General features: G+C 39.7%; 1 protein-coding gene across 14 annotated transcripts in view; it reads left to right on the forward strand.

Moving 5' to 3' along the window:
* Nucleotides 1–14,297, forward strand: part of LOC115025038 (calcium-activated potassium channel subunit alpha-1) — a 76,913-nt gene that overhangs the window by 26,702 nt on the left and 35,914 nt on the right. For all 14 annotated transcript variants that reach the window (XR_003834177.1, XM_029457013.1, XM_029457012.1 and 11 more), the window contains exons 3-5: nt 8,915–8,976; nt 14,005–14,098; nt 14,185–14,296. Coding sequence is in view for 13 of the 14 variants with exons in the window: in XM_029457013.1 (XP_029312873.1) it covers nt 8,915–8,976; nt 14,005–14,098; nt 14,185–14,296 (268 nt within the window). In the remaining variant the exon portion in view is untranslated. The remainder of the gene's footprint in view (nt 1–8,914; nt 8,977–14,004; nt 14,099–14,184; nt 14,297) is intronic.

Genomic DNA, 14,297 nt, shown 5'->3' on the forward strand with positions numbered 1-14,297 from the left:
CTGGTTCACATAGTTTGGGTTAGTTTGCTTGGAGAAGTGTTTAGAAAAGGAGATGGTGAAAGAAAGAAGCACAGATGTTGTGTCTCAAAGTATACCCCTTTAGACGTTCTTACTCTCCATACTGGCTTTGTCCCTCGTGTGCAGTGTTGGTCTCTCCTGCTGACGTCCGCCAAGGCGTCTGTCAGCTTCCTTGTTCTCGGTCCCTCTGCAAGTTGCAGTTGAATGCAGTAGCGTTACGATACTTTGTGGAAGCTCCAGGCAAGCTCTGAGCTTCCTTGCAGGAATTAAAACTTCTAATGAGCTTGCAGGAACTGTCTTCTAGTGCCTCCCCATAATTACCAAAAACAATCTTCAAAGTGTGTCTGAATTTAGGAGGTGTAAAATAAGTAACACATTGTCTAGACGCTTTTCCACATAGACCTCCCAGCAACCATTTGTTGCACCATGATAGTCAAGTGCGCCGACGGCAAACTGTATGACAAGAAGAGACTCGAGACAAACCTCGGCAGAAAAATGTCAGCATTGGTGGGTTTGATAAATCATCCTCTGTACAAAGCTTGTGACATCCACACAGGAGACGTTAGCCAAGCAGTTTGGTGTGTCTCGTCCTACCGAGACGGGCAGGAAATCGTTTTTTGACTGCACTTACAAACAGCGCCTGTTTTTTCTTTTATTGTTCTAGGTGCAAGATCTTTTTTCGTCTGTCTTTGTCTTGTATTTAAGTACCATGTTTGCAATAAGTGTTCCCACTATAACCTGGCAACCTTTTTGGATTCAATGCGCTTCGTTGAGTAAATCCGTAAATAAATCAAATCAGAGGAAAGTTGTGGTTTTGGTGTAGGTCAGGGGCTTTTATTAGTAAAGGTCTCTTAAATGTCAGACAAGATATTTATTTCCAATATTGGGTACATTCTGCTGCTGGTTCCCCCAAGAGGAGGATGAATCCAGATTTGGGAGTGATGATGTTATTACTGTATAGCAGGTCTTTCCCTTTGGAACTGCCGTAATGCCGACAGTGATCCCTAATGATGAGGAAGCAGCTGCATGCGACTCCACAGGAAGCCTGGTAGACAAAGAAATAATCTGCTTCTATTGACAAGATAGGAGAGAAATCCCTTAAACCCACCGGTTTTACTCTAGAGTGTAAACGTCGCAGGCACGAAACGAAAAGCCATTGATGAAACTGTGCTTGGCGCTCGGATACAGTCCTGTCTGCACAATGTACTCATCCTGAGGAATGTTCTGAATGATGTAAATCAATTGTAAGTTTTAAAATTACAATTTGATTCAGTGTGTTCTCTAATATCACCTCCTGTAAAATGTAACCAGTGTACAATTTAGCAGTTGCAACAGATGCTGTGACGCATAACTCATGGACGCAAATAAGGTACTTTAAAACCATTAGCTCCCTGATTGCTGCAATTTACGTGAAACCTATTACTCATTCTCTGGTTAATAACTATATTTTTAGATTCAGTGGGTCTTGCGCTTTCCCAGGATATCGTTATTATGATCGTTTCATGTTAATATGGCGGCAGCATTAAGGTTAGAGTGCCCCTCCCTCATTACCATCACTGAGGATCCCTTGAGCAACTTCTCCGATCAGACTGTGGGAGTATTGAGCAGCTTCCAGGTGTGACTTGTTCTCACTGAATAAATCAAGGTTTCAAACAACAATACAAAAAAATCCATAATGTTGCTTAGAAAACATACCGAATAAGACGCTCCTTATAACTCCAGAAGTTGCCTGAGAATCTTCACGTTTTTAGGTTTTCTTCAGTATCAAAGTAATCCAGTCATAGTTGTATGCACATCTATGGATACATTGCAAACAGGAACTGTTAATAACTCATTTGGCATACTTTTAAAAGTACTGTCATGTCTCTGGATTTGTGTTCCTGTTTTATTTTGTAGACTTCACCCCCCTTGTGTCATGTCTTGTGTTACTTCCTGTCTTTATGTTGTTTCCGGCCATCGTCAGCGTCTGCCTCGCCCCTGATTGTTTCCACCTGTTCCCACTCACCTCTTGTATAAACAGTCCTGTGTCCCCTTGTCTTGTGTCAGTTCGTCTTGTTGTATCCTTGTCAGATCATGTGCAAGTACCAGTGTTCCAAGAAGTGTGTTTTTCCAGAGAGTTTTGTATATCCTCCAACTGAGCGCTTTGAGTTAATATTCTGTTTTTTTAAGTAAAGTATTGTTTTGTAATGTAAACAAATGTAGCCTTAAAAACACCCAAACAAGATCAGCCTGCAGCTAACTGACTGACTCTATGGCAACATTATACTTTACATCCCCCAAAGCCCCCCAAATTATTCCAAGTAAGATTATCTTCCAAATTGAGGTAGGACAATCTAATCATTAGAATAATGATGAGAGTGACAAATTTGAACTTTTTTCATGTTGCACAATAAATGTTTAGTGACGCTCAGAATGTTTCTTGGAAATGGATGTCACAATTGTGTCTGTTTATCAGATGCCAAAAGGGGGAGTATTTTACAACTCTGCAAAGTCATCACAGTGATAATGATTTTATTATTTATTTGCTAGCAGTTGGCAGGTAAACCGTATATATCCTGACGTCACAGTCCTGTAAACCTCCAGGAATATGTGCTTACATGTAAATGATTGGCCAACACAAATAGATAAGATTTTCTCTGGAATTTGTTTTTAAAGAGTAACATGAGATTATTAGGCTGAAAGGTCACAAGTGTGACCTCTGACCCCACTAAGCATCTGGGTGTGGTTGGAGGTGAAACAGATCCAGGTGTACACTTCATTGCACATCAGGGTAGAAAGGCGAGAAGCTTTTCAGGAGGTGACTCACCCACTGGGGTTTGTGGTTTCTTTGCGGTTCGTCCATTGAAGGAAAAGCCGAGCAACATTACCACCTCCAGTGTAATTTGTCTTTTTCTATTATTAACTTTCTGGCAGCATGTGGGTTTAATACACATTAATGCCCTATATGTGTTCTTGCATAAAAGTATCTTCTATCTGATTTGTGTTCTTCGAACGCTGCCAAGATGATGATTAGAAAACGGCACATCACGGCCAGTAAAGGCATAAAACACACATTAAGAAGTTTTGGCACTGAAGACGGTACTTGGTGTTAAAAACGAAAGTAAAGAAAATTAAAAAGAATGAACTTAATGTCCTTATTTTTTTGGCTCAATAGAGGTTTTGTGCGCTCTCGTTCCTCCTCCAGTTGCTTCAAGACGCTCTTTCAGTCACTCTGCTCCGACTGCTCAGTCTCATGTCCTTGATGAACAGTCCAGAGGATGAAGAAGTATCTCTGGCAGGGTCACTGATCCTGCAGCTTGCAAACTGACACATTGAACTCGTCCAACTCCGTGTCCTTCAGCTTCGCCTCAGTTGTGAATCACTAGATTGATAAAACAGCTCGTGCATGATGAGAATGATGAGCTACTTTCTTACCACACACACGCGTCTGGGGATTATATAATATTTATCATCCTCCTGCTGCTGTCGCCAGTAACTGCGGCCCATTGTGCATTCTGATTATCTTATCTGATGAGTAATGTGACACATTGTGCCAAACTAAGATGAAGTTTTCCATTAAGATCTGATGCATTTATGTCTCAATACCGTACTGTGTAAGAAACCTCATATAAGTATTCTTAGTATGGATCAAAGTTGCATGTCACTCATAAAAATTAATCTAATCATTTTAAATTTACAACGCACAACATTTTATTGGCTGTCCCCTCGAGTCTGATCCCAATATCTCTGAGGATACAGCAAGAGGTGTCGTGCCATTGCTGTTTGAAATCGGATGTTGACCTTTAAACTGTGAATGTCTGTTTGTCTCTCCTGCCTGTGACCTTGTCAAACCCACCCCAGTAACACGGAGCAGAACAGCTGGGATTTGGACCATTTAATCATAATTTCTTGTTCAGGCAGATGAGGCTGTAGGCCGCTTATGAAACACATGCTGCGGAGGGTATACTAAGATCATGCTTGAGGAGGGTGCCAGGCTTCAGGAGAACTATCAAACACTCCATTAATATGCATGTAGCCACAAGCATGGGGCACATGCAGACTCGGTCAATGCAGGTCTGAGCTGTAAAGGTGCACAGCTGTCTCCTAAAGGCCCAGTCTGTTTTTAACCGTATAATTTACAGGTAGAGCCTATAGATGCATGTATAATTAAACAGTTAGACATGTTGATGAAAAATAAGCATTTTGTTTTTAACAGTAGATCATAATTTAAATGCTGTATCTGTTTTTGATTCTGCGTCCACACACACACACACACACACACACACACACACACACACACACACACACACACACACACACACACACACACACACACACACACACACGACTGAGGTTTCACTTCAACAGCATCAGAAATCATTTCGTTAGATGACAAATAAAAAGATATTGATAAGCGCAAGATTTAAGATTTAGTTCAAAATAGCCACAAGGTTGATGTATAGGACCATTAGAATGATTAGTATTTGCTGATTTAGGGTTAACAATTATCTGATTGACATTCACTGACTGAAATCTAGCAATATAATCAGGATTAACATTTTAGCCATAATTGTGTGGCCCTATTTCAGCCCGTGTACTCTTTAAGTTCTCCAAATAGACAGTTAAGAACCTCCAAAGCATCAAAAAGGTCACAATGAGCTCATCATCCATCCCGGTGCTTCAGCAGCAAATACTGTAAATATGGAAACAATAGCAACAATAGCTTGAGACTGCAGAGCTGAAGTTGCATCACACATCACAGAGGAGCAGGGCGTCAACAGTAAATGTCTTAAATGTTCATTCAGAGTTTATCAGGGCGGAAGTCGATCACATTTATGGCTGTCAGGACAGTCATGATGACTGTGCGTCTTCCACTATTCAAGGCCCATCACACATTTACAGATGCTCTAAACCTCACAAGCATCAAAACCAATCATGTGTAATGAACTGATTTTGTGTTAAAGTCAATTATTTGTGTCTTTGCAAAGTGATTCAATAAATGTTACGCCAGAGAAAAACTTCTGTTTTGATTTAAACAGAATTCTGGTCACTCTGCACCTCAACTTGTTTTTCTGAAAAATAATTCTGGAGAAGAGAAATGGATGTCTACGTATATTGCAATTCATATCACAGTCTGTAATTGCTCTATTCAGCTTAAGGTTGCTGCATTGATTTTTGTCTCCTCTAGTGTGCTGGTTGGTATTTCCGTGTGTGCCGTTATGTCCAAGATGCCTTGTTGATCAGTGTGGCATTTGAGGAGAGACAGATGGGCTGGCTGGAATTTCGGATAGTCCTTAGGTCATTTTTATTTTGGAAAGCAACACCGTGTGCCTGGGAAGCTGCAGGGGTCAGACAGTCACCCCCGATAAACACCAGGTCAAGAACCTATGCTCCTATGAACATCTAAGTCTGGCACAGTTAAAGGGAGAGCTGCATAAACTGGATGTGATCCGTGAGGGTTTACCTACATAAAGACGCTCTGTTGACTTGCAAACACAAATCTCTGGCATCCCACCAATGAGAGCTTTGATCCCACGGTGACTGCAGGCTTTAAGGGAATACGGAACAAACTGACTCCTAGTTCTTCTGAATCCTGTTTTTAGATACCGCAGCTCATGGAGTAACACAACCTCCCACTGCAGAATTTGTAAAACGTCTTCCTACCGTACCTGAATCTCAATGAGCCCTCATCAGATATGATTCTTTTAACTGGACCACTGCTGTAGAATGATATTAACTCAATGCTCTTAACACACTTAAAGCTAAAAAGAATCCTTGGTTGCCATTGTATCATTTAGAAAATATGTAATTTGCCTCAATCTAATCTAATGCAATCTAATCTAAGTCATTTTATTCTGATATATCAGTGAGGGTGACACCACCTTGGATTTTGAGCTCGCTCCCAAACAGTAAAAGAGATTTTGCTGTGGGAGCGAAGTTCTTGTTTGTTTGGCAGGTTATTGACGCTGGTTGATGGTGAGTCACACTCCAGGAAGAGTGGAGGAGCATGAGTGGGTTCTCTGATGTTTGTAGGTTTTACTTCTGAATGCTTGAGACCTGCTGGTGCACTCTGCAGGGCCGGGACATACTGTGCCTCATAGATGTGTATCATTGGTGTATTATCATCTGTTGCCAAAGTGGACCTAGAGTAAATGTTCAACATTTATGATTAATAATGCTTTAATTATTAATTTTTCACAAAATTAGAGCTAACCCTTTTAAACACCTCACAACTGGACTTGGACATTTCTATAAAATAAATACATTTTATTTCATTCTCCCAGTATTTGTGATTGTGACACTTGACTTGGACTTGACCGATGTGAAGCATGACTTGACTCCTTTTTATTAAAGACTTTATTTTGATACTTAAAAAAAACAATAATTCATTCTCATTTACATTTATGGATATTGCAGAAAATAAAAGTCAAGTCAAAAACCGACAGCCAGTAGCCTTATAACTTGAATATTTATTTTGAAGCTTATAGATTGAAATGACTCGATGTCAGCCATGTGAACAAACACTGTTAATACAGTTTTAATAAGCAAAATTCCTTATTAAGACTTGGCTTCGACTTGCTTTAAATAACTTGACACTTGACTTGGACTTGTCTTAAAGGACTTGTGACTTGCTTTGACAGACTCTATACTTAAAAAAATATATATTTCTTCTTTATCAAATCAGTAGTTTCTTTTATAGGAGTTTCCTTCCTGGCAGCAAATGATAATTTTAACATATTTTGACTATGTTTGTATGAATTTCCTCTGTTTTTGTAACTGGCAATTGAATTAAGTGCAGAGCGTGTAAGAGTAAGTTGTCAAAAGTAGATGCAAAGTGGACTGAGGCAGCTTGGCAGCTCTTTTGGTCATCATGCAGTGGTTGTTCCTCTCTGTGTGCCCACTGTGCCTCCCTTTTAGCTGGAGCCATCTGCCAGCTAATGGCTGAGGGTGGCTGAAGATACAGATGTGAGGCATCTTTATCCAATGACTGAGATGACGGATGAATGCTGGCACCGTCTGCTGTCACCTCATAGACTAACCCAGTCATGATTGCCCCCTTTTTGTTGCAGCCCATGTCTTTTTTATTTACTGTCATCACTGAATCTGTCTCCGCCGGCGACATTAGCATTTCTAGCGTTGCACCGACATTGTTTCAAGTTTCTTAACTGGGCTGGTCAGAGGTATAAAGAGATTTCCTGGCTTTCAAAGAGGAAGGGTCGGTTAAAAATGCATGCGGGAGCTTTTTGTCATTGCAGGTTGACAATACAATTTCACATCATGGAAATGAATTAGGCTGAGCTCATTCATTATGGATGCCCATTGGTTTCTTGTTCAGGAGGCCATTGTGTCATTTCTAAATAGATGAAAGCCCAGGTAGGGTCGCAGATAACCGGCTAGTATATTTCAGGATGTAAAACATTTGTTCTGCTGTCTGGCAGAAACCTTTCTGGTCGTGTCTGTGTCTGTGTGCGTGAGCAAGGAAAATTAGGACACTCATTTTGCAACAGTATTAATGACCTGCTGTGCTTTTCGACTTCAATGTACAATTAACACTATTTTTTAAAGAATTTAAATCCAGCAGCCAAACGGCAGTTGCTTGTAGCCTACTTTGTGTCAAGTTAGTTAGGGAACAGAGATTGTGTCCCTTGCCCTCCATTTTTTTATAATCTTCCACTTTCTTCTCTGGCAGTCCATTTATAATTTCACTGCGATTCTGAGTGACAGTGGCGTTGTGTCAGGGGAGAACACGGGTTTCTTTTCCTACAGGTAACATCGATCGCTACCTCCAAGCTCTGTTTGCCTTCTAAATATCTATAAATATTGATTTCTGCTTTGTTTATTTCCCATTTAACTATTTGTATTCAGTTTAATTCCTGCCGTATTTTCTTAAGTTTCACCAGAGCTCTCATCAGTGTCAGAGCTGTCACCTGATCACTCCAGATTTGTTCACAAACACCTGTGAAGCTCATGTTTGTTACCCTCGCAACCTGCCTCCCAGTCTCTCCACTCACTCCAGGCTTTGGTTTATTCAGCAGCGTCTCTCCCTGCAGAAAGGCAGAGTGACAGGGTAAAAGCAATGCCCCTGGTTTTTATTATCATGCTGCGCTCCACTGTGGGCACCGAAAGCTTCGGGCTCAGCGGCATCCTTCCTTGTTTGTTGTTTGTGAAAGCTGAAGCCCATTTCTGTCACCTCACCCACTCTTCCGCCGCTTATTTACATGATGAGCCGAGCGCTTGTGTATTTATTTATACTGTCGTATATACAGTAACTGATGAGGCTGTGTGTGACACTGTTGCTCCACACTGTGACTCTTTCTGGGTGTTTTTGTATAGATATATAACACGATTATAACAGGCTGACGAGATGTATCGAGGTCTGTCGACGCACATTTATACGCATTTAACATTTGCTACACACCTTGAAACACGTCTGTATCTTTCAAGGTGTGCAGCTAATGTGCTTCGCTCCCATGTTCACTTTGAGTTTGAGAGGGAAAGATCTAAAGCTGCAATTAAAGATTGTTTTCATCACTTATTTATCTCTTGATTTAATTTGTCAAATAATTGTTTTATCGTCTAAAGAATGTCCGAAAATAGTGAAAAAATGACTTAATTTTCCAGAGTTTTAGTTGACAAATGATTTGTTTTGTTCGACCGTTAGTCGAAAATCCAAAGATATTGAATTCATTTAATGTCGATCAGCTAATCTGTTAATGGACTGAAAAGATCAAAACTTTATGTGTTACATTGTGTAACATATTCTGTGCTTCTCCGTACATTTACTGTATTTCTCTTCCCCCCCGAAGATTGAACATCTACTGTCTAGTTCTGAACTAGTTTTTGTTTAAAAGTATATTTTGGATGATTTAGTAGTATCATAACAACCTAAATAAAATGCTCTTTCCTTTTTTTCTAGGTGGTGCTTGTATTTGCTCTCAGCATTGGAGCCCTTGTTATATACTTCATAGATTCTTCTGAGTAAGTATGTTTTACTGAAATCATTGTACTTCATTATTGATGCCACACTTAGCCCCGTTTAACCTGTTCCACTGCAGAATATTTTAAAATGAAGAAACTGAGAAGTGTCCTTGAGTTTGTATCGGAGTGTTTGGTCCTGCTGTCTATATTCTGAGTCCTTTCAGCTCAAAGCTCACAGCAGCTTTATTAAAGTTAAATGTTGTCACATTACGTATTTTTGTTGGCCAAACAGGAAGTACACATTGCTCTGGTTCCCTCAACAAACAACCAATGGGACGTTTCCTGTTGGATTTTGAATTATTGCAGATAATAAGCTCTGTGGCAAACAAACGTTTATGATACTTACACAAGATAATCATCACAAATGCAGATGCCAGAAGTAACGTTAGGTTGTAAACGAACTACACCGTTGTCACATGACATCACCACTCCTGAGTAGATGGGATGTTCAGCGTGACAACCTCTCTAGTCTCATTTAGCTACTTGATAGAAAGCAACCCACTTTCTTAAGAAACGTAAAAGACCCAGAATTCGGGGTATATTATGTTGTGGAAAAAAACCCTGAAAAAAATAAAATCACTTTTTGTTTAGCGCAGACCTTATTTCAGGCTAGGGAACAGGAAGTGCAAAAATGCTAACTCATTTCCGGTTTGTAGGACTCATTACTGCAGCTCTCTTTTATCGTCTTCTATAATCCTGCAGTTTAAAATAATGTTGCTTTAGTTATAAAGATTAGAATGGTTCAAGGGAAAATTGTATGTATTTCAGACATTTATGAATTAAATTAACCCCGGAGACCTCAGCTATTAACGTGTTGCCACACTCTCATAAATCCTCATTTAGTGCATACAGTATACTGTAGTTCTAGCCTTCATTAAATTGAGTGCTTTGTGTTCTGTATATGGTATTTGAGAGCACGTACTTGCTGGCTTCCAGGTAAACTGTCCTGACCTTACGGCGATCTCTGCTGACAAACAGCCAGTGCTCACCGATGAAATGTGCTTAATCTCTGCAATGAAAGGATCAGACTCTTAAACAGGCAGGAAAGACCCAAGTTCCTGTTCAAAACCAATCACCATCGCTCATCGAACTGGAGGAAGGGGAAGATCCTTTTAGCTCCAGTGTACTGTTACTGCAGCCTGCTGGTGTTTGTACAGGATGTGCCATTAAGAAGTAGAGCAAAATACACCGGGATAAAAGCTTTTATCAAGGCCAAAGGGAGTCTCCGCTGGGAGTAATGTTAGGAGAAAATGGGCTGTAAACTTTGTAATCTGGCTCATGGTCCTGAAGGCAGGTTGTGTGTTATTCCACAAGACTGCATACAGCTGAGGGCTTAGCTTGCCCTGATGTGGTTTGCGAGCATGATCTCATTTCATTCACTGGACAAGCTCAGGTAGAGTTACATCCTCACCAACGCCATCTGTGGCCTCCTAGTCTCAGAACTTGCTTGTAGCAAACGCCCCGATACCTTTTTAACCTGACGCAGGGTGACCTATGACCTCCCTCTTTAACCTTTCACGCTCAAGGAAGGGCTTTGTTAAATACACAATGAGGTATGATGCTGCAGCACCTGTTCAAGGACTTAAATTCATATTCATAGACGAGGCTCTTTGTCCCAGTTTTCTTTCAGTCTTGTCCAGGGCTTTCTATTATTCAGTGAACAGTATTTTTTTCACTACCTGTCAACCTAACAAGCCCAGTACTTAAAGAAAGAGCAGCCAGTTAGCTGCTTTCTTGCGTGCTTGTAAGTGGCAGCACACTGTAACAGATACAGCCCTTCCTGTAATTAGTCCTGCGGGGCTGCTGAAGCTGTCATATGATGGACAGGCTGACCTGGCTGGAACAACACAGAGAGAGACGTCAACAAAGCAAGACCCACTTAGATTCACAGAGAAGAAGAAGCCTGTTAGGACTTTGCACCCTGTACTTCCATAGAGTCCTTTGTTGTTTCATCAATGTCAAAGTAGAGCCGAGTGTCAAACCTCAGCACTCTGAACTGAACAAATTGAGTATTTTAAAGCTGGTTTTAACACCTAGTCACTTATTCTTGTTTTAAGATCTTTTTTGTTTGACCACTAGGGGGAAGAAGAACACAACAAGCTGACAAACGCACAGCCTGTTGTATAATTGTCTTAAAGTTATAGCTTAAAGTTCCCTCATGTCAGATCGAGAGTCGTCATACACAGGTTGTTTTTAATGACTAGTTTATAATTCATCTGTGAAAAGTATGGCGGTGTATCGGGGCCATTGCAGGTTAAAAAAGATAATGATATGTAGAATAGTGAGAGCTCGCTGTGTTATTCATTGTTAAATCCATGGAACAAACTGAGATGTGTATCTATATCTGTATATTTCACTCTCGGTGGATTGACTTTGTAAATCCCGTGCCGTGCTATCGGACAACATGAAGGTCTCCTCGTCCTCTTTGATGCGAGTGTAAATTGAATGAGGGAGAGAGAGACCAGAGCGACTTTGAGCAGGGATGGTTTGTGATCCATAACAGGCTTAGTCCTATTCCAAACCAGGTCTACTGGAACTCAATTATTTAGCACGGCAGGTTCTGCCCCCGCTATATGGTCTGTCACCCTGTTATGACAGGGATTTGGCGGGCTGACGTGTCATTACAGTGAATGAGGGCAGAACTATCCAACGTGTTGTGACTATTCTTAGAGACGCCTAAAAGAAGACCAGAGCAATTGTCCAGATGCAAGATAATTGAATTAGGGCTGGGCAATAATTCAATATGATCATTTATCGCCTTCCAATGGATTCGTATCGGGATGAAATCGTATATCAAGATATCGTGATACACAACTACATCATCTAGATACCAACTCAAAACTCTGACATGAAGTATATTGCAGTTTTGTTTTTACGTCACACTTTACATTTCAGTGCGATTTACATATAGGGTATATAGCTGCAAATATGTATTTATTATTTCTCTATATATCTATTCACTTTTTTCTCTAAAGTTCTCAATTAAATGAGAAAATACTCAGTACTTTTTAAATTTTTAAAGTATTTACTGTAATTCACACAGGAGTATACAAAAATAGGCTTTACCAAGTGGTTATTTATGTGATTGACTTACCAGAAAACATGATATATTGTGATATATATATATATATAGTTATCGAGAATATGAAATGACCTATATCCGGATAATAGATTTTGGCCTTATTGCCCAGCCCTAAATGAAATGTAACAGTTAAGTTAAATGTATCTCTTGGGTTGAATAAGAGAATAAAACAATCATTCCAAGTTTGCTAAAGAGCCGATAAGATGCTACAGGAGGAGGTAAAATCAGCCAAATAAATTAGAGTACAATAGAAGAAATATGCTGTTTTCTTCCATGATCTTGTTGATCATTGTAAATAAATGATAAATAGGGTTTTTTATAAATACTGCCTCGATTAGACACGGGATGACATGTGACGGTTGCGTGAGGTTTGAGTTTTCCTCATCACATCACCCGACCCGAGTGTCCGTGCTGGACATCAGATGGGTTCATAAATAATCCCCGAGGTATTTTAGTGTTACCTCATTCCAACTCCAGGAAGAGTTTTATCAAACGGACTTTATTAGATTTTTTTTTTTTTTTACATAACAAAAGCTATTTGCTTTAATCCGAACGGTATTAAACAGCACAGGGGAGATTGTATGAGTAATGTGGCGTGTTAGTGAAGCTTGTGAAAGTGAGTGTATGGATCCTGCAGGCACAACACTAATGCTTTTTATCCTGTTACGCCTTAAAACAAAGTATCTATTTGTTGCCCCTCATTAAAAGTCAGATATGTACATGAGTGTTTCACTTAGACAAAGATGAACTTTTCCTTCTCAGATTCATTTACTTGCATAATTATTTAGAGGATTCATGACGTTAAATTGTAATTCATGCCAAAAGAGTTTACAGAAAAGTCTCAATGTATTCCTAAAACACAATTTTGTGTTGGGAGAAATATACTGTATATATTTTTTGCCTTTCTTTCCTGTTAATAATTTCATTCACCAACCCCCAGATTGGGACAATTAGGGCGGTAACTAGTGATTATTTTCATTATCAGTTAGTCTATTGGTGATTGTTCTGTTTGATCGATCCATCATTTTGTTTAAAGAAATGGTGAAAAACAAGTTTCCAGAGTCCAAGTTGATGTCTTCAAATGTCTTGTTTTGTCTGACCCACAGTACAAAACCCAAAGACGTTCAGTTTACAGTATGAAACCGAGAGAAACAGTAAATCCTCCACATTTTTAGAGACTGGAACTATCAAACTTAACCAGTCACTGTTTTCCATCATAAAAATGATTTTCCATTTGTGTTTATTTCATTTATTCCACATCACAGCTTTACACATTTAATTAACGGTCTTTCTCCAGCTCCTTGTTTAATTTTGAATGTAGTAAAACCTGTGTTTAATTATACGAGTAATAAAAGATGGTTTTATCGTCCAGGTTCATCACACAATCCTATTAACCTATTACAGTCACATTTACTTGGTTAATTATTTCTCTTTATTTGAATTCTTTGTGCCAGATTCAAGCTTTTGTGAGGGTGAGACTTGACTGCATTGCTAGCATCTGCCTGATTTCATAAAAGAAGACTTGAACCCTGCATGCATTTAACCCTTAAACTACTGCTTTGGCTCTGCATATCCATCATGTTCGATTTTTAATTTGTACCTGAAATGTTGTCAATGAGATCGGAAATGCATTTTCACAATGTGTTATGGCACATTGGAATACGAGTGTTTTGCAGTTATTTAAGGGTTAATCAGGCGCCTCGACAAGTTATTGCTTGTGTGACAATAAATGCATGTCCTTTCTCAACAGAAAAACCTTTGGAAAATACCAACTATTGCACTTTTTCCTCTTCTTTTGGAAAATGGAAAAAGGAAATTTAATAATGCATCTTTTAATGCTTTAAAAAAAAGAAATATATATAATGCATTTTTACCAACCCTTTCCTCACGTGACCATGAATACTTGTAAGACATTAACATACTTTGTTTCTCTCTCTGTCTAATAGTCCTATCGAGTCCTGTCAGAACTTCTATAAAGACTTTACGCTGCAGATCGACATGGCTTTCAACGTGTTCTTCTTGCTCTACTTCGGCCTCCGAGTAAGTAAAACCAAAGTTGCCACCGTTTTAAAACACTCTTATCTGCGTACCTGAATCTCAACTTCACCCCTTCATTCATCCCTCAGTTCATCGCTGCCAACGACAAGCTGTGGTTCTGGTTGGAGGTGAACTCGGTGGTGGACTTCTTCACGGTTCCTCCGGTGTTTGTGTCGGTGTACCTGAACAGGAGCTGGCTCGG

This window comes from Cottoperca gobio, chromosome 19 (assembly GCF_900634415.1).
Source record: "Cottoperca gobio chromosome 19, fCotGob3.1, whole genome shotgun sequence".
Lineage (NCBI taxonomy): Eukaryota > Metazoa > Chordata > Actinopteri > Perciformes > Bovichtidae > Cottoperca > Cottoperca gobio.